This window comes from Plectropomus leopardus, chromosome 9 (assembly GCF_008729295.1).
Source record: "Plectropomus leopardus isolate mb chromosome 9, YSFRI_Pleo_2.0, whole genome shotgun sequence".
Taxonomy (NCBI): domain Eukaryota; kingdom Metazoa; phylum Chordata; class Actinopteri; order Perciformes; family Serranidae; genus Plectropomus; species Plectropomus leopardus.
This window is the reverse complement of record NC_056471.1, coordinates 6,538,049-6,558,355: the sequence shown is the minus strand read 5'-3', so window position 1 is coordinate 6,558,355 and position 20,307 is coordinate 6,538,049. Positions and strand designations below refer to the sequence as shown.

The following is a 20,307-nucleotide window of genomic DNA, read 5'->3' as shown; positions in this document are numbered from 1 at the left end:
GTAAACACAAAATGCTTTATTTATTTGATAAGCACATCATTATAGGTACGTATGTGAATGCACCAGGCTTAGCAAAAAGGCTGTTTTTCAGCTGTTGTCCGTGGAACAAATGTTGCATTGTCACCCTAAAAGTGTACTCATACTCATCAGTGTAATGTGTATAAAGCACAATAGCCTACATGGCAATTTTAGTGCAAAATAAAATTTTGCATGCACTGCCAATGAACTTGTCTTATAGACAAAGTGCTGCGGCCAATAACCAAGCACTATCATTATGATGCTGTTGATTTGGTAAAATATCCACTTAGAAATTTTAGTTATTCTGTTTTATGTAATTTCTTACACAGGTGTAACACCAAATTCTGGGTCTTATGCATGTGCAGAGTCTGTTGGGCACCATGACCTTCCTCTGTTTATCCATGTCTTCTCTTTATTTATTTTCTCTCACTAAGTCAGTTAGTGATTGATAAATTTGGTTAAATATCTAGTTAGAAATTTTAGTTATTCTATTTTATGCTATTTCTTACACAGGGATAACACCAAATTTTGATTTTTTTTTCTCATTAAGTCAGTTAACTTTTTTTTTCTTTTTTCTTTTGGTTTTAGGAACCCCAAATTTTCCTTTTATGGGGAACAACATGACAGTGTACATTGTTGCCCCTGCAGCATAAGTAGTCACTCTCTCAGCATTAGCTGCATATAGGGACACATGCTTGTGCAGGGGTGGACTAAACCAGTTTGCGTTTTCTAAGGGGTGATATGGGCTTCTGCTATTCATTTCTTAACTACAAAGTTTAGTCCTTCAACATACTTATTGAGCCATTTTTAATTTAACTGTGGTACTAATTACTTAGAAAGAAAAACAATTAAAACAACACCAAACTTTTCATTCCAGGCTTTTCAAGCACTCACTCCCATTGGGGTGAGTAATCAGTCACACTTTTGGACCTGCTATAATAACTCTGTTGCTCACATACTTCACTGAGTATGCTTAAGCTGTTTAATTGTGATCCAGATGTGACTTGGCTGCTGTAAGCATACAGTTTGGTGTGGTTGGCCTTTTTTATGTTACCCAGTTATAAGGTTGATAAACATAGTTGATATCCCACCTTTGCAAAGCTTAAGTATGACAAATACAATTAAATGCTTAGCATTAAAAATATGTGAGGTTGAAACAAAAACAAAAAAGTGAACTAGGTCTATTATTGGTAATGTTATCAATGTTAAACTGCAGACGAGCACATGGAAGAGAAACTACAGCCCCGTCGTTTCATTCTGAAACATAGACGATCTTTGAGCTGTATTTCATTTTCACTTCCTCTATCTCCCCTCCTCCCTTCTCTCCTCTATCGACTCCTGTTCCTTTCTGCGCGGCTGACGCTGGAAACGAAACAAGAAACTTTATGCAAGTGTGTGCGTGTGAGCGTGCGCGCGGACGTGTGTGTGTGTGTGTGTGTGTGTGTGTGTGTTTGTGTGCGTGTGTGTGAGCGAGACAGAGTGTGATTAGACGCCCCACCTGCAGTTATTTGGAAAGAGCCCATTTTCACTCTATTTGCCTGCGCTGAGCTGATGTCCTTTAGTTAAAGCTTGGTTCAAAAACATGACCAAAGTGCACTTTACACTGAACACAGGAGTTTCAATCAGGAAGTTTGTTTTTAGAAAATGCACTGTTGCAGTTTCTGATGAAATTGTGCAGCCTACATGATTAAAAATTCATTTGTATATGAAAAGTAGGCTAAATTCTGATATTGGTTGCCCAATATACTATAAATGATATGAATTTGTAGTAGTATTCTCATGTAGTTATAACCAGGGGTTAACAGCTTATCGGCCTGGCCAATTATCAGGGCCATTATTTGCCATTTTTGCTGATTATCTGTATCTAATTATCTTTGTAAAACCCCAGGGAACTGTTTTTATTTGTATTTATTTATTCATTTTAAAGTTGCTAGGAACTTGCTGTATATGATGCTGAGTGTTGTCATTTTGATTAAACATTTGCTAAAGGCATTTCAACCAAGCTTTGCATTGAAGTTTGTTATATTCCAAATTCTAAAATATTGACAGAAATATTTTCATTTTTATTGTAAATGCATACGCTGACTTTTTCAGCTTTTGAAAAGGTATATAGAATGGATTTTGATGTTATTTGATTTTGTTGTATTTGCTGTGTCCAATTATGAATACAAACACATTCAGGTATGAATAGCAGTTATCCGAGCTGTGACATGCATTTTTAGATGAAGTTATGAACATGAAATTCCTGTCATTTCTGCCAGTTTTCCCCACACATGGTTCTTTCTGTTTACACCAAAAAGAAAATAGCTTTTGAAAAATATGGGAACTGAAAATATGATGTATGAAAAACATCAAATTTCGTCTGCAAACTAAATTAATGCATGTAAATGGTGTCAGAAGGCAGTTATGAACAGTCACACTGCAACCCAGTCTATCAGGTCACAGCCCTCTGGAGCAGCAGACTCAGGGTTATCTCTGACACACACACAAACACACACACCCACACACCCACACACACACACACACACACACTGCATCCAAGACTAAGGAAACTAGTAGAGGAAGTTTAAACATAAACAGCAAGACTGATATGCCAAAAACAAAAGCAGCCATATAGAAAGGAAAAAATATAGACAGGGAAAAATATAGTCATACTCTACATTACACATATAGTTTACCGTAAACATTATTAAATACTCAAAAAAGTGACAGCTGGAATCAAACATGGCAGCAGCTAATCTGCACAGATGGGTGCCATGAAAAAAACCCTTATTTATCTGTATGTTATGCACATTTTCTGTGCATGAAGGGTAGCCAGAATTTCAGTTCCTGAACCAGTGCAGTTTTGAAGGACTGCTGATTCATTAAAGGCCCTCAGAACCACACACAATGTGTCTCTGGCTTCCTCTAGTGGTTGCACGATCACATGTCGCCGCTATCTTACCAAACAAGCCTCATAAACTGTCAATCATTCATAGAAACGGTTTATTCCAAAGCAAAGTACACAGCGGGCTCAATATCAGGCCCATTCCCTTTATCAGTATAAAGGGTACTCAAGGTAGAGTGTTGATATTTTAAAACAAAGTACACAAAAATGATAAGAAAACACAGTTTGACAAGCCACATAACACATTTTTGAATGGTAACCCACTTAAGATTTTTCCGATTCCTGGCCCTAATTTGTTAATAGATTAAATTCTTGGCCTGCAAAGCATTGCGGCAAGATGTTGAAACATTAAAAAAATCTTTAGTTCAATGCCAACTTGATGCCACCTTTTGGTTAGGAAAAAAATCTACAACAATCAAGTAAAATACAGAAACTCAACAAGCTTACAAAGATTGGACCTAATTTCAGCAGAATGACAGGCACAGTGAAAGCGCTGTGTCAAAAAGTTTATTTCACTCCCCTCAATTATCCAGCCCACGATGCAAATTCCACAAACTGCTGCTGAGGAAAAAAAAAATCAAGAAGAATTCCACCTGCGCTGTGTTCACAGACACACAGAAAAACATCAAAATTTTGTGAGGGGACACAGAATCATAACAAAAATCATTAACAAAAAAAAGTAATGCTGATATTTAGTATTGGTTATTAGTATTAGTGTTATCATTGCTTTGCTTAGCCAAATTTTAGTGTGATTAGTTCCATATCCAACGTTTGGAATCAGCCAACATGATTTTCTTTCCTGTGATGGCCTGATATTTTATTGTGATCCAACTGAGCATTCATTGCATTCAAAACCATTAAAACACAGACAAGTTATATGGGGTTGAATCATTGTTTATTCTATAAATATACAGTATTATGTTTGTGTGGTAAAACTAGAGGAAGTCTACATTTCAAGTTGAAGTGTTTTAATGACAGAAACTGTCTCATTTAAAAAGGAAACCCAACACCCTTTAGTATCTTTTCTAAATTACACGATGATCAAAGAATAAAAACTGTTTTCAGTTAAAGACCCCACTTAAAACATATTTCAAAAACATTAAAAAAAAAACCCCTGATCTCTTCCCTTTCATCATAATTTTGACTCTGTTTATCCTATTGTTGACAGTGCATTTGGGCTCTCTTTGTAGTCACATTAAAACTACTTTTGACCTGTTTTACATGAACTCTGCACAACAGGACTGTTTGGCATTTGGCTGAAGAGGGCAGGCACCTCTGAAGGATGGAAGGATTTGATTGAGATTGCAAATACCAGCACAGTCACTTCTGACCCGGTTCCCCACAGCCAAATAATTTTAGTCTATATTTATCGAGGAAAGTAGAAGTCTTTGGTCAACATTGAGACGATACAGGGGATCTGCTTTTTGCCACTAAATCCAGGTAGGTTGGAGGAAGACTCAAAGGAGAGCGCCACCTTGCGGTTGACTCGAGTCATGATCTGCATCAGCTCGAGCTCTCCGCTGAAGCGCTGCAACATCTCACACAACGCCTGCATAAACCAGGAGCCGTTGTATGTGTTCCTCCAGGAGTAGTAGCCTGCAGGTAAAATGACCTGTGTTAGCACTAAGACAACACATGGTGAACATTACCATCTCACCGTGAATAAACACATGAATACCAGGTTTATGCAGATATCAGCTGATTGTCTGTGTTTCATTTAATGACTGTGATGTATAAAAGTATTTTCTACCACCTCATTGGATGTTACCTGGAGCTGTGGAATATGCATAAAGGAAATCTGCCTCCACAGGGATCCTCTCTGATGTTTGTGCATCTACACTGTCTGTCTCGATGCAGCAACCGTCATCCAGTTCTGACCCACGGCATGCCTAAAAAGAAATCCAGGTATGTACATTAACTGTAATGTTTTATTGCAGTGCTGAGACTCTAAAGACTACAAGAGGGTTTTAGGGCCAAACTGAGGAAAATTCACTTTTTCAATCTTCAGGAAAAAAAAAGTCATATTACCAGAATAGAGTTGTAGTTTTACAAGAAAAAAGTCATAGTTTTATGAGAATTTACTTAAGAAGTTGCAATTTTTGTAAAAATTGTTTACAAAAATTAACAGTTTTTTTCTCACATGAGGCAGATAGCCTATGAAACAAAAATCATGTTCCTCAACAGGAATGTAGTTCCTATTTAAGTTTACTGTTTAGCTGTGAAATGAGAAGGTTTTTGACCTGGCCACCATGTTAAAGAGCTGAGCAAAAACCAACACTGCGCTCTGGCTGGAGCAAACTTTGCAATGCAGTGCAGTTACATAATCCTGATTCAGATTTGATCGGCGCTGCCTTGTTTGACAGTCGTACTTCAACGAGAAAAAGGTCTGAATTTTACGTGAAAAAAGTCTTATTATAATGACAATAAGGTTGTAATTTACGAGGAAAAAAGTAATAATTTAAGGAGAAGAACGTCATAATTTTACGAAAAAGGGGATATTATATAACAGAAATAAACATAATGCGGGAAATAAACTCCTGCCTGTCTGCTGGCAATGTTTTTATTTCTGTAATATAATATCCCCTTTCTCCTAAAATACAACTTTATTCTTGTAAGATTATGACTTTTTTGTATAGAATTTTTACTTTTTTTAATAGAATTAGGATTTTATTCTCATATTACGACTTTATTCTCATATTACAACTTTTTTTCTCGAAATATTAAGACTTTATTCTTGAAATTGCAACTTTATTCTCATATTATTATTACTTTTTTTCTCAAAATCTAACCTTTTTTTCCCTTTGGAATGGCTCTAATCCTCCGTCATACTGGAGGGAGGCCACTGATAGGACATACTGACAATTTCAGCATATGCAACAAAAAGATATGAGCTCAGAATTTAGACTCTTGCACGTGTACATAAAATGCTCGTCCTTCTATCCAGGTTTAGCATCAAATAGTAAAAGAGCCATTTATTACTGTTGAGAGACCTTTTATAAACTTAGAGTATGACAATATCTACACCACAGAACACCAACAAGCACAGCCACAGCAAGGATTTTGGAACTGAGTGTTCTGAGCATTTCCAGAAACATGATGCAAGCGAAGACCAGCGATGAACAGGTGTGTGTCAGCTACTACAAGTGTTTGTGTGTTATAACATGGGTTTATGGGGTTAATTTAACTGACCTGTACGAAAAAGAGTTTTGGCTTCCCCACTAGACTCCTACAACGATCTCCTTTGAAGTATTTTGTCAGTTCTTCAAACTTCTCAAAGCCGTCGGTGCCGTATATCATCCCCTCCTCTCCGTGACTTAGCAACACACATACAAATGACGCACACTCACTGTGGTCCTCCTTGGATGCTGGAGACACAAGGATAGAAGGAAAACAAGACAAGAGTTATATTAACCCATCCAGATACCATTCCTCCTTTATTTTTGGTGTATATTTATATTATTGGGCAACATAGAATCTTGGTGAGAGTGCTGATATTTCAGCATCAAGCAGGTTTGGTTCTTACAATGTGTGAATGTATAAATGTGGCATGGATGATTACTGCTACAGTGAAAATTAATATTGGTTGAACTTCCCATGGCCGAGGGAAGATCAACCAATATTTTGAAGATGAGCTACTCTCTCTCAAAGCCAGAAACCACTGAAATAAATCTCAAAGTTGTGATGTCATCAGGTATAAAGTCTGGAGCCGCTTCAGACTTCAGCTAATTGTGCATAACTCATCTATATTAATCAAGAAAATTAAAACTGATGACATGAGTCTACCTTTGTTTCAAACTGTAAGATTTAAATACAACATTTAGTGTTTTAAATTGTAGTCATTTGATAGTGTTTTGTGTTAGTTCAACAGTTCTTACTGACACTTGCAGTCAACAGCCAGCAGATGGCACTCTTACCCTTCTACATGGCTGACTTGCTGTTGAAGACAACACGTTCCCAGTCCCAACAGGTTAGTTTTTAGCCACCGAAAAATGGCCCACCTTCAAATTCATCGTCAAAAGAATAGTTCAGGGTTTTTGAGGTGGGGCTGTATAAGATACATATAGTCAGTGTAATACAAACAGCAGCTGGCTGTCGGTGCGTTCCTGGTTGGCAGAAACAGACGGGGCATGGACCCCACAGGGGGTTAATATAATGTAATACAATGAATATACATAGTAAGTATCTCATACAGTCCCACTACAAAAATCCTGAACTATCACTCTATATTCAGAATATATTTACTACTTTACCTTGCCATCAGACAGCCATTAAGGCCGTTACTAACGCCGACTCTAAAGACTAAAAAAGTAATTTTACTTTACAGAACACTGGAGTTGCTAGTCTTCTGCTGCCTTGATTGATTAATGTTTAAGGTAAAGCAGAGAAAATATTCAAAATATAGAGTACACTTAAACTAATATTCATTTTTTGGCAGCTCTTTTTAGAGGGCTGAGGTACCTTTTGCAGCGACCTCTGTCCACAGAAGAGCATTGCTTGGCTTCTGTGTTTGATTTATCAAAGATGCTAGCAAAGCATCATAGCACATAAAACCAGCACAGCAGAAACACAGGATAAGTGGCATCACCCTGTTTAACTATATATCTTTAAATATTACAATTACGGCTGAAATGGCAACAAATATAAACATGCTAGCTAATTTCCCATATTTCTGCAATTAAATCAATCAAAAGTTTTCTACCTGGATGTGATTGTTGTTAGCATCATGTTAACATCACGGTGTTTCCTTTAGAATATTCCCCTGGCTGCTCTCTGTGTCATCAATAACATATTTACAAAGTCATTGTCTATAGAGCAGCTCTAGACTTTATATGTGATGACATCACATTTTTTTGTTTGAGTCTTGAGTTTTAGCACTCTAGTTTTTGGATCTGGGAGAGAATTGTTCATGTTTACTTATATTGTTGCACTTTCGTGAAGTATAGAAAATGTATGATTTTGAAAATGGGCGTAGATCTGCTTGAATGAATGTAAATCTGTAGTTTATTACCACTTAACAACAGTCGTTTCATCTGATCCACAGTCTGATCATTGGCCACCTGGACCTTATAACCCAGCTTAGAGAAGGTCTGCATAGCACAAGCAGCATCTACATCCGTCCCGTTACGAGTGTTCATCCCTAAAAAAGAAAGAAGAAAAAAATACGGAATGGACTAGACAGCAGTTTCAATATAATCCAATCACCAGGGATGCAAGACTTAATGCAACATAACCTGAACCTTCTGAACTCACTTCTTGTTTCTGAACCTGAACCAAAAACAGTAGAGTTTAGACTGCCTGACTTTTCTCGTTGCTGTCTCTTTTCTCATCATGTCTTGTTTGTTTTTTGAATCCAGTTATGCAAACTACATTCAAAAATATGGAGTAAAGTTGTAGAACCAGCACATTAATCAAAAAGGTCTGTTTGTAACAGCAACATCTTGCCATTGTTGAAAAAGCATGAGTGTTACTCATAACTTTGTCCCATTCCAGTGTCCAAGTAAGACAGTGTGAACATTTAGATGCACAAAATATTCAGTTTTTTACCCTAATTTCAAAAAAAGACAATATTCCAACTAAAGGCTCATTTTCAAACCTTGTAAACGTCTTTGCCCTCATATTTGAATGTGACCTTTATGACGGCGCAGATACAGCTAATACACAGAACTAGAGGGATGAGTCAAAAGTTTAGCACAAGAAATGAGGCGGCAGAGGAGGAGGTCGTAATAATGTCACTCGGTGCTCTGTTAAGGTATCATAAACACCACGTGTTGGAGGATTCGTTTCACTATATTATCAATTTGTTCCATTCCTCCATTTTTTTAACTGTCGTTGTCCCATCTTGCTTGAGCTACGCTTTACTGCACCCATGATCTCAGGTAGTGATGCTACAATTTGTCCGTTTCCTTAAGCATTCAGAAAACGTCACAAATACAGATGAAATGAACATAAAGCACAGATAGCTGTGTCCGTATACATCTCCAATGTTGAGTGTAAATGAGCTGTTTACATGGCTAATGAAAATGAATATTGCACTAATATTCCTGCTTACATGCAGCTGTGCATACTCTGATTAACATGCCCAAATGTGTTGTTTATCAAGTATCAGCCATTGCACGTGCCAGGACTTTTCCAAAGTTTCCCACCAGTGGCAGACTTGTTCGATCTTGTTAACACAGCCTCACTCTTTAACTTCCTAACTGAAAAGTATACTGCGGTAGTAGCTGTGTTTCTCCCCCAGTCAGAAATGTGCTTTTTTCTTTGGGCGTGTGTTTCTACCTCAGTCAGCACACAGAGACGACCATAAACAGGCAAGAGGACGTTGTGTTGAAAACTTCTGTAAAAACCCAAATTTTGACACATATTCTAAAAGCACTGCGTAGATATCCAAACAATGGTATTAAAACCCGAAAAATACCAGCATATTCCACGTCTTAATTGAATAATGCTACATATTGAACAAAACCTTATTCTTAATATTCAGACCGTATGAGCTGTTCACATCATTCATACTGAATTCAAAATATTGTCATTTTTAGATTAATAGTAGAATATTAGTGTGCATGTAAACAAACCCAGTATGACAGTAGGCCAGTATGTGCAATAGCATGGCCCTGACACTGAAGCAGCTAAATGGAATTCAGCCATTCATTCATTTTATTTACAACTGCGCTCTTCCTTCTGTGACATGTTGCAGTGAATTCTGTTGAAAAAGACTGATTTTATCTGTCACATCATTGAACTCATCAAGCACTGGGTCACACTCCTCCCTTCTTTTCTCTGTAAGCACAACACCTCTCCGCTGGTGCCGTTGAGCACACAACATGCTGAATTGTGGAAGTTGGAATACAAGAAATGTATCTGCTCGAGGGTCTGACAGTTCTTACACCCGCTTTAGTTTAAATCACACATTAAAGAATGGTTTGTGAAAGTGACACACATGAGAACTGTTTGTTGTATACAACGTAAATGTATAAACTTAGCCATGCTTTTATTTCAAATCAATTAGATTATTGCCATATTCTTTTTGCTGGCCTTCCAAAACAGTTAATTGAGAAACTTCAACTAATTCGGAATTATGCTGCTAGGCTTTTAACTAAAACAAGGTAGACAAAGCAAAAAGTATGTCCATGGTTTTATCGATGCTCCACTTGCTGGGTTTTTAAATACACACAAGAAAATAGGAAGCGCAGCTTTTGTTAACTATGCTCCAAAATTACGGAATGCCCTTCCAAAAGTTACAAGAGAAGAAGGCTCTGTGGACATTTTTAAACGACAGCTGAAAACGTATTTATAAAGTCTGGCTTTTAATTAATGCACTTCTTGTTATTATTATTTTACATCAATTCTCTTATTTTTTTTTACTAAAATTACTGGTCTCTGTGCTTTTTACTTTGACTTTTATATCTTGTTATTACTGCCTGCCTTTTGATTGTCTTACCTTGTTGCCTTTTTTTTGTGTGTCTTGCATTTTTTATTGTGAAGCACTTTGAGCTGCATCCCTTGTCTGAAAACAGCAGCTCTATAAATAAAGTTTATTATTATCAGGGTTTCTGCAGCTTAAGGCAATTTAAGACTTTTTTATTGCAGCTCAGAATAAACTTTAAGAATAATTTTTCAACAACCAAAATTACGAAGGTCAATTTTATTTTTTCCAAATGTTTATAAAATATTTTGACATACATATTTATAAAATGGTCTAGTGAAAATTATTATTTATACTCTATACTTTATCTGTTATTTATGTAAAATGTTGAACAAAAAAACTTTTAAAAAGCGAAACACATGGTAAACAATGAACAAATTATAAATATTAGTAAAAGTATTTGGTTTACCATCAGAAGTGGGAAATATTCTGTGTTTCTGTATGGTTTTCTTGGTGATGTGATTTTGCGTTTTTCACTCTTCATGTTAGATTTCACTACTTGGAGTTTATAAAGAGGAATATATTAAATCATTTAACAAAAAAAATAAATAAATGTTGCCAATAATTTTGAGACTCTACTATGCAATGTCCGAAAAAGAACTATTCATAAAATCCCACTTTCCATGTCTGAGCATTTTTAAGACTGTTTAAAAGATTAATTTAAGTCAATTTAATATCAATTAAGGCTTTATTTTTACATAAATGAATTCAATGCCTTTTAAGTCTTAAGGCTTGTTGACTGGGTTCACTTACTTGTGCTACTATGGAAGTTCTTGTTGTTGATGATCAGACACTTTCCGAGGAAGGGATAATCCATCCTGTAGCGGTAAGGGTCAGAGCTTGCTGTTTTACTGTAACTGCTACTGGGGAGAGCATCCACTTCCTCAGCAGACTTACTACTGCCTGTGGGCTTTTCATCCTGCCTGCACATGCACACACAAACACACACACACACACACACACACACACACACACACACACACACACACACACACACACACTTAGACCTCTGAATAAACTGAAATGATTTAAAACCGGATTTACTTGTTTAGCACCCTCATTCAAACAGACTTTTTTAACACATTTTGACAGCAGCTCAGTGGTATCCAAACCTTTTTAACCACAATCTGTGCTCTCGTAAAATCTCATTACACGGGATGACATATTAAAGCAGCAGTATCAAAAATGCTCCAACAACTGAATAAGTCTGGCAGAATCTTTTTTTAAATTGATTTATTTAGCATTTTCACATTTATCGCATCTATTGGAGAATTAGTTATCATTTTAAAAAAGGGCAGACACTTTCATCTCGGATTTTATATATAAAGGTGACTGAGTAATTTGAGAGGTCATATAAAAAAATCTTACACACAGCAGTTTTAAAAGGGCCACAACCGTAGCTGGTTTCAATTTGACTGTGTGGGAGCATGCAGATTTCTACATTTCTACAGCTTAATCATCTGTATCATGCAAGGAGTCCAGCATTGTTCTGCCGGCCTTCGACCTGAGCAGAGGCCTAATCAGCTAGGTACGTGAAAACACCATCCTGTGAGGGGGTGCAGGGCCTTTAAAGTGATCAAATGCTTCCTGCATGAGACTAATTACCTCATTTTCAGGTTTAGCTGCAAAATACACAGGGAGTCACATAGACATTAGTGTACCATAATTACCTCTTTGAAAAAAGTTTTAAGGCGTCCAAAGTGTCCCCACAACTCTGGACATCCCCATCTCCACGCTCAGCCATGTTCCTAGAGGCATGAAGCAATGATCAGAAAGAACCCCCACATTAAACAAATAAAATAAATACGAAGTTGTTTATAGATTCACATCTATCTTTCTCATTCACTTCCTGCTATTCACTATCTTCAATCTGCCAAAGCATGTGCAGGGTCCATCCAATTATTTTCATTGACGAACAAACCTTTTCACTCAACAGAAAAAGCAAAAAAGAAGAAAGAAAAAAAGAAAGAAAAAGCACCAGAACCATAAACTGGGGTAATATGTGCACTTTGTTGACTTTTCCATACAATATTTATTTTTATTGATTAAAGCTGATAGATACTGAATTTCTACTTAAGATACACATATCAATATTTAGGATTTCATCAATAAAAATAAATAATGTATGGTAAAGTCAAAATAATAATAATAATAATAATAATAATCAGGTAATCTGATGCTAAATAACACGGCAGTTTTAAACGGAATCCGCCCTCAAACACCAGATCAAAACCGCTATGGTTGGCTCAAACTGGACACAACAACCACACCGGTTCTTCCTTTAAGTTGTTCACATTTCGTTTCGTTTTTGCTGTGGTTAAAATGGTTAAACCCATCGAGGAATAAAGTATTACACCTTGATATTTTGAAGCCCTTATCATAAAAAAGACGTATAACAAATCAGTATGAGAGTAAGAGCATCCGACACTGTTAGGTTAGGATGTGGGTCATAGCGAAACTCAGGAACTTACATATAACAGGAAATTATATATATCTTATCTATCGGCAGAAGCTACGTTAACATTACCTAAAAAAAGAAAATGAAAATGATTCATGTGTTCTTAATCACCACGAGTTTCTGTTCATATCTATGTGCAATAACGTAGTCCACCTGTCACACTGATATGTAGCTAAAGACACATTCACCATGCAGGATATAAGGGAGGAACATTTATGCACACAAGTGCTTTGTATCCACAGAAGAGGATTGTGGGAATATTGTTCAAGGTTCACGTAACTTTTGCGTCTTTTTAGCCACACGTTTAACGTTATGCCTCCATTAAGTGAGGTCACGCGATATGAACTGTAACGTTAGCCTCTGTAAACTCAGTTAACGTCAGCTAGTATTGCGCTTTATTGTTGCTTCACGAAGAGGAAACAATCAACAAACTTTTAGTATGTCGGTCATAAAATACTGGGTGAGGCACTTTGGTAACCTCTACAGTTTAAAACACCGACCGGCAAAAAGTGCTTCCAACTTCAGACTAAAGGTTGCATCAGAAAACATGCATTTCAGGTGCTAACTTATCACTTAGTGTGACTGAAGTTATCAGTACAGCAAACTAATCATCGCCCGTTTCAACAGCCATATTAAACTGAAGGAAACACGACAAAGCCGGTGACAGTCAAACTCATAATACGAATAAAAATTTAAAAAACATGTGCACTTCTTTCCAAAATAAACGTACCTGTTTTAGGAGACGGTTGTACAGGCACGAATGAGTAAATCCTTTTCCTTCCACGAATTTAAGGAAATGTCAATTGTTCAAAGTACAGGCTTAAAACTCTGAGCCAATCAGGAGCGCTGCTGTCTGTGTGGGCGGAAGAAACCAGGCGCACCTTGACCAAAGAAAGCATTTAATTGGCTTAAAAACTGTCTGTTATAGTCAAGACACGGTTTGGTCATGACCAATCCCTTGGCGTGTCAGTACACGTTAAACAATGCAGAAAACGAAAATACAGTATTGAATGCGTATGCACATTCAGTGCATCTGTCAGAGTAAATCAATATACAGAACTTGACTTTATTCAGTGGTTTAGGCAAGAAAGTCCCACCAATATTATTTATCATACTTTATGTATTATTTTAATCTAGCAAGGATCTAGAATGGGTAGGATCTGGGCAATAAACACAATAAAATCCCAACATATGATTCAAAATGTCAAGCTGCTTTGTGTATTAAAGTCTGAAATACTTCAAGCAACCTCAGTGTTGCTCATAATATGTCGTATTTAACATGCATTTGTGTGTATGGCATAGCAAGTTATTTCTGAGTCTGCTTCTTTTTCAGTCTTTTTTCTCATCGTTTATTGATTCCTCTCAGCTGATGCTCCGCGGCCTGAATATGTTTGGTCTCCAACAGCAGAGCTGGCAAGCTTGACGCCCCATACTGCATGGGAATAGAAGAGGAAAGAAGGGAGTATGTTATGTTTAATTGAGACCCTTGGAAAGCATCAGCTGTGCATTGAAACTCCAGAATAAGAAGATTTGTAATGCTTAAATTGTAAATATAATCAAGACACACAAATGACCAGCCAGTCTTCAGGTTATTATGTCCATAATTTCTATATCTACATGATCCGAGCGTGTGTTTGTGTACCGTCTCTTTTTCTTTGGGGTGTTTGTGTCGGTGGTCCAGGTACTGTCTGTTGAGCTTTCTGATGTCGTTCAGGAAGGCTTGGCCTCGTCTCAGATCATTTAATCTGGTTTTAAGTTCAGCTTTGTCCTTCTGCAGCGACCACACCTGCCTCTCGGCCCTGACCAGTCACACACAGTGTAAAGGTCAATATGAGCGCCTGGATGTAAACAAACTTTACAGAAAGATTCACTTTTTCTTTTTTTAGCAAAAGTACATAATTAATTCCTATTTTCAACAATTATGCATCTAACTGGAAACACCTTACATGTTTTAATGACTAAATGGATTCTTTTTGGTTTATAGGCACTAAAACCTTTCGGTGATCTGAGTTTGTGGAGATAAAAACTGTTAGCAGATCTGAACTACCTCTCACCTCATCAGCTCTTGTTTGGCATCAAACAGTCTCTGTGTCTTTACACGGATCGATGAACCCACCTGACACACACACACACACACACACACACACACAACAGAGAATGTATTTGTTTATCATTATATAAGCTCATGGAAACTACCATCCCTAGACATGACGCTATAATGGCTGCAGCCAGCTGCCATAGTTACCTTGGCGTTTTCTCTTTTTAAAACCTTAAACTCCTTAGAAGAAGAGATCTGGAAGACAAAAAAAACCAATATATAATAGAATATAAAGAATATAATATAATAAATATGTTCATCATTAACTCTATGTTGTAGTATGATAACATTTATTGTTGACTTAATCAATATTACACCGGTGTCTCAGGGGCTTGTTTTGAAGGAAAACAGCAATAATTTATCTGTAACATTTTTTGGCACAAAAGGGCAGTTAGAAATGATTAGTTTCTTTTTTGGACACTAACCTCAAGGTAATGATGATTCAAAAACTCTGACAAAGCAATGTACTTTCTTTTTGTGTTTCACAATAAACTCTTTCACAATTTCTTTTGTGACGCAACACTTAAGCAGTTCTGAAATTTCGTTGCAATTCTGTACTAGATTGTCAAATCACACGCCTAATTCTTTACACCCTGTGTAAGTCGAGTGTACGTACAGGTTTTTTTTCCTTCTATCTGGTGAACAACCTCTAAATGTTAACCAAAACATCTTGAAAACCACACTGGCTTCAGTTACTCTTTTGCTTCAACTCCTCAGTATCACGAATCAAACAGATTTTGGAAAGTCTGACCTTTTTCAAGAGTTCGTCTTTCACAGTCGAGGAGAAACAATCAATGGACTGTTGGACTGCTGAAGACTCCACAGACTCCCTGAAAAACAAACACACACAAAATGTAACTATCTCTAACTGCATTATTTGGAAAACAATAATAATAATATCACTTATCATATGGTGACATGGAGGGCTTTATTACAGGCTACTTGAGTGAATGTCTTAGTTTACCTGTACTGGTCACAGAAATCAAGGAAGGCATCAAGCACCACCTCTGACTCTGTTCCTCCCCGATGACCACGTCTCTTCCTCCTCTGTTGATCACTGTCGGCCTTTTCTGCCTCTGCAGATGCACTGCCTTCACGTGGAAGAAATACGTTTTAGTCGGTCAGGTTTCATTGTAGAAAGCAGCTGTTAATCCACTACAAGCATAGACTTAAAATGCTTATGATATGAGACCATGCCAAGAAGCTATGAATACATCTGTCCAAAAGTCTCAATGCTAAGCTAAGCTAACCGTCTCCGGGATATAGCTTTATATTACATGTACAGACATTAGAGTGGTATCAATGTTCTTATCTAATCCCTCATCAGAAGGGCTTTGGGATTTGGATAATTGCAGGAAATAAGCTCAGGATTTTTGAGGCCTAAATGTTATTGCCAGAGGTAAAAAGTTAATGTTAGGCTACAAACAACATGGTCGCGTTGCATCTTTGCAGTTTGGCTCGATGATGTTGCATAGTCTCATTTAGCCGCCATTGCCCGCCTTTTTTTAAGACACTTTTAAAAGCTTCAAAGTTGGCAGTGGGGTATTTGTTGGCATATTTTATGTCGTTGAACAAAACATGAAAGTCTCTTAAGCTTTTGTTAACCATAGACCTTATTTTAGGGACCTAACCAAAAACCCATTCAAAAAAACTTTGAGATGCGGTGACCAGACGTGCTGAAATGCTGATGAATTTCTGGGTTATAGCACTCATTACTGGGGTACTCTACTAACAGCAAAGAAGAACATGAGGATATTTCCCAAAATATTGAACTAGTCCTTAAAACAGGGTTGAAACAAAACATCTGAGACTTGATTTTGAAGTACACAGTGATGTTTGACTTTGCAGCAAAGCCTCTTGTGTTATTTTCCCTTACCTGATGAAGACTTTCTAGATTTAGACTTTTCAGATGAAGACTTTCTGGTGCTGCCCAAACTCGACATCTTGGCCTTCTTTGGACTTGGGTTCTGAATAAGTAGCATCAAGGAGAAGACAAATACAATTGTAATGTCAGGATGTTGGCCAGATTTCTGTGGATGCAAGGTCCTGCAGATTATAGTCATTACCCAACTCCTGTCCTCATTTCCCTCCTCCTCCTCCTCCGAGGACGGGACCCTCTTACGTCTCTGCTGGGCGCTGCCAGATTCCTCCTGAAGGAAAAAAAATAGCATAGCATTGTCTCAGCAAACTGTATGAGCAGTCTCCACTTGACTAGGCAATGAGCTATATACTGTATGTAGCCTAAACTAAGGTTAGCCTGCTAGCTGTAAACCTGCGCTGCATGAATCTGCTGTTTGTTGCTTTTAATATTGGGGGATAAAGTAATTTGCAAACAGCACGCTAGTTAATATCATGGAGCCAATGGTCCAAATGAAAAATATCATTTTTATAAATGGTGATGTTTATCTAAACAAGACTGTTATTTGCTTTTCAGCATCTATCAACTTACTGATGGTCAATTACATTAAGTTTTCGTCACTGTTTTGGCAATACCCAGGTGCTCACTGAGTCTCAAGTGCTTATGTATTGGGAGCATGAGCGACAGGATTCTGACTGCAGTTCAATTTACGGCCTCTGTTGTCATTAATAACAAGGATTTTCTGAAACATACATACATTACCTTTAACTACTCACACAAAATGTTTCTTTTCTCATTTTTTTCCAATGCTGCTTTCATTATGAACTCATTGACACAATTCCTCGTTATTATTATTTAATTCCTCACCTTTGACTCAGGGTCTCTGGACTTAACATTTTCTGGTTCACTCTTTCTCTTCTTGCCCCTCATTGCCTGCTGATTTTTCACTGGCCTTGTTGGGACACAGAAGCAGATAAATAATTTGATGGGAGGACAGGATGATAACAAACAGACAATGCATGGCCAATGCAACCACATCAGCCAGACAATTATGTCCAACACCACAATTTCTTCAAGTCAAGCTATCAACTGGCCCTTTTCCCTCGTACCCACCCCATACCCTGACCCCTTGGACCTAGAACAAACTTATGAATGGAAACTGGACTTGTTTGTTGATGTATTTCATTACAATCCTTACACTGTATTTACTGCAGTTTGTATTTGACCATGAACAATTCTGCAGATTTATTATAATGCGACTGTCGTATATACTAACGTTGATTTTACCGTCTTGTGCTTTTTTGTTTTTCAAAAAAAAAAAAAAAAAAAAATTCAATTTTTTTTGAAGATTTATTGTTGTTTTTCCCCAGTCATCTATGGTCATGTTTTTTCATCACTTACTTTGGGGGCAAGTTATGAATATGTTATAAATGGTCTCTATCTTGGTGTCATTTTCTTTTTTAACCTCTTATTTTCTAAGACAAATATATAAACAAATAAAACTAAATAATAAAAAAAAGAAAAAAGAAAAAGCCATGTAGTAACACATGTGATTTCACCTGGCCCCAGTCACGACTGTATTTCTCTTCTTTTTCTTCTCCCCCTCCTCCCCATTCTCTCCATCCCTCTCTATGTCTTTTCTTTTCATGGCAGCTCTGGGTTTTTTAACAGTTGTCTTCAACTTCTGAGGGATTTCCTTTTTTCCAGCTTTTTCCCCTTTGATCTGTCCCTCCTCTGAGGCGTTTAAATCTTCCTCCAAGGCGGTGCTGTGCAGAGGGTTACCTAGGTAACACAAGAGTTCTCTGGTGAGCACAAGATTGGTGGGCTGACATTAAGGGATACTCTGGAAACAGGGATAAGGCGTACAGAAAAGATTTATGAAGAAACAGAGGCAAACGTGAATAGAACTGTTAATATTACTGTGAAGTGCTGCTTAAAAATGATACTTTGTCAAAACTGTAACACAACATTAGGAGTCAAAAAACAAATATACAACACTATGCATTATTTATCCACTTGTAATATCATCATAGGAGCAATAGCTGTATTCTCCATTTACAACATATAGTTTAGCACCAATTTTGAAGTTGTGAAGTGTGTTTGGCTTCAACAGGCACTTTAAAAAATGCATCAGGTGTTAAATTCAAATGGTTTGTTGCTTTGTTAAGACTGGTGAAGACATAATAACACTGAAATGGATAATGCTATGTTCAGGGTAAAAACTTACTGTGATTTTGCTGCAGTCCCTCAAAGAAACTAGCTGCCTCTATAGAAGACAGGTTGGGCGAATCCATAGATACACCTTTCTGGATATGAACAGATGGCCAAAGAATTTCAATTTCATCACTTTTATTCCATCAAACTAGCTTTACAACAAGGTTAAAGGTTAAAACACAATTACAGACACAGAAATCAAAATGTTGCTTGTAAATGTCCGCCTTGTGCTTGTTGACAAGGGAGTGACCCATTTCCAACCCTTTTAACCATAGTGTATTACATCAAATCAGCAGAGCAAATACTGCAGTTACCACTGACCAACTCACCTGACTCTCATGTTGTGGCACGGTGAGCACTTCAGCTCTTCTGCCCTTTTTGGCACTGTGGGAACAAAACAAGACACTTTATCATAATTATGAGTTTATATATTTGTGTCACTGCCACCACCAGGTGACACCTAAATGACCCCTGAGTCCCTGTCACAGCGCCCGTTAACTCCAGGCTTGTGTTTGATGCGGACCCCAAGTCTCATAGGAAACCACTCTATTTAGCTGTTATGGCTAACCGCACACCAGACTCCGCTCAGTGATGTAGCACATTCATGAATTTATCTGCACAGCTAATTGCCTTACAAATGTGACCGCTTGCCTTTTTAAGTTATCTTTAACTTTAAGTTCGCAATTCTACCATTCACTATGTTTATATCACCACATAACAGCATTTAAAACAAACAAAATCTTAATCTGTGTGCTAGTTTGACCTTTTTTTCATCACTCATTTTCTTCCTAATTATAACATTAGTTACGTTACTGACGACGACACTAATTAATTCAGAAAGTTCTTGTTTCGCTCGCATATACCGAAACTAGAAGTGTAAGAGGTAACCGACTTGTAAAGCAAGCGTATTAAACTTTGTGCATTTCTAATGTGTAACATTAACGTTACAAATACAGTTGCCAGTATCTCAGGCAGGCAGGACGAAGTGATATTGCTTGATATTCGAATAAAATTCGTTACTTTACCAAAAAACGTAGACTTATGGTATGTATCACATATATGAGTATCATTTATATGGGCTGTTGGCTAGATTATCAGTCATAATAAATATTTCTCACCTCATTTGTGACTACTGTCAAGTACAAACGTTGTTTTGTAAACACCCCGCAGCTCGAATTGAAAGCGCTTCCCGCACAATGACTTAAGTTCCGGACAGTACCATTCCAGCAACACAGGGGTGGAAGGTGGTACAAATTATTACGACGAAAAAATTACTTTACGTTATTAGTGTTAATGTGAATAAGGTTACAATATGTTTGCCTTATTTTTAAGGCGATATAGTATGGATATA

General features: G+C 37.2%; 2 protein-coding genes across 2 annotated transcripts; both read right to left on the bottom strand.

The window, feature by feature from the left end:
• Nucleotides 1-3,783: 3,783 nt before the first annotated feature.
• casp3b (caspase 3, apoptosis-related cysteine peptidase b) lies at nt 3,784-13,591 on the bottom strand. Its single transcript, XM_042493334.1, has 7 exons — nt 13,517-13,591; nt 11,999-12,076; nt 11,082-11,251; nt 7,914-8,042; nt 6,095-6,270; nt 4,674-4,794; nt 3,784-4,501 (listed from the first exon to the last, which is right to left on the bottom strand). The coding sequence occupies exons 2-7, from the start codon at nt 12,070-12,072 to the stop codon at nt 4,272-4,274; spliced, it is 900 nt and encodes a 299-aa protein (XP_042349268.1). The 5' UTR covers nt 12,073-12,076; nt 13,517-13,591; the 3' UTR covers nt 3,784-4,271.
• A 247-nt stretch (nt 13,592-13,838) lies between these two features.
• cenpu (centromere protein U) lies at nt 13,839-20,122 on the bottom strand. The gene is made up of 13 exons (XM_042493645.1): nt 20,075-20,122; nt 19,286-19,340; nt 18,970-19,048; nt 18,302-18,524; nt 17,610-17,694; nt 16,951-17,034; nt 16,761-16,851; nt 15,849-15,975; nt 15,636-15,714; nt 15,032-15,079; nt 14,841-14,902; nt 14,429-14,585; nt 13,839-14,218 (listed from the first exon to the last, which is right to left on the bottom strand). Exons 1-13 carry the CDS (start codon nt 20,077-20,079, stop codon nt 14,129-14,131), a joined length of 1,185 nt encoding a protein of 394 aa, XP_042349579.1. The 5' UTR covers nt 20,080-20,122; the 3' UTR covers nt 13,839-14,128.
• Nucleotides 20,123-20,307: the final 185 nt, after the last annotated feature.

What these genes read in the sequence shown, in the direction of transcription:
- casp3b (XM_042493334.1), bottom strand. Translation starts at nt 12,072, where the DNA reads ATGGCTGAGCGTGGAGATGGGGATGTCCAGAGTTGTGGGGACACTTTG. An exon ending in TTAAAACTTTTTTCAAAGAG is followed by an intron (nt 11,252 to 11,998) that starts GTAATTATGGTA and finishes GTGCATGTGCAG; the next exon opens with GCAGGATGAAAAGCCCACAG. An exon ending in GAACTTCCATAGTAGCACAA is followed by an intron (nt 8,043 to 11,081) that starts GTAAGTGAACCC and finishes TTTCTTTTTTAG; the next exon opens with GGATGAACACTCGTAACGGG.
- cenpu (XM_042493645.1), bottom strand. An exon ending in TGCCACAACATGAGAGTCAG is followed by an intron (nt 19,049 to 19,285) that starts GTGAGTTGGTCA and finishes GTTCATATCCAG; the next exon opens with AAAGGTGTATCTATGGATTC. An exon ending in GGGACTGCAGCAAAATCACA is followed by an intron (nt 18,525 to 18,969) that starts GTAAGTTTTTAC and finishes TGTGTTACCTAG; the next exon opens with GTAACCCTCTGCACAGCACC.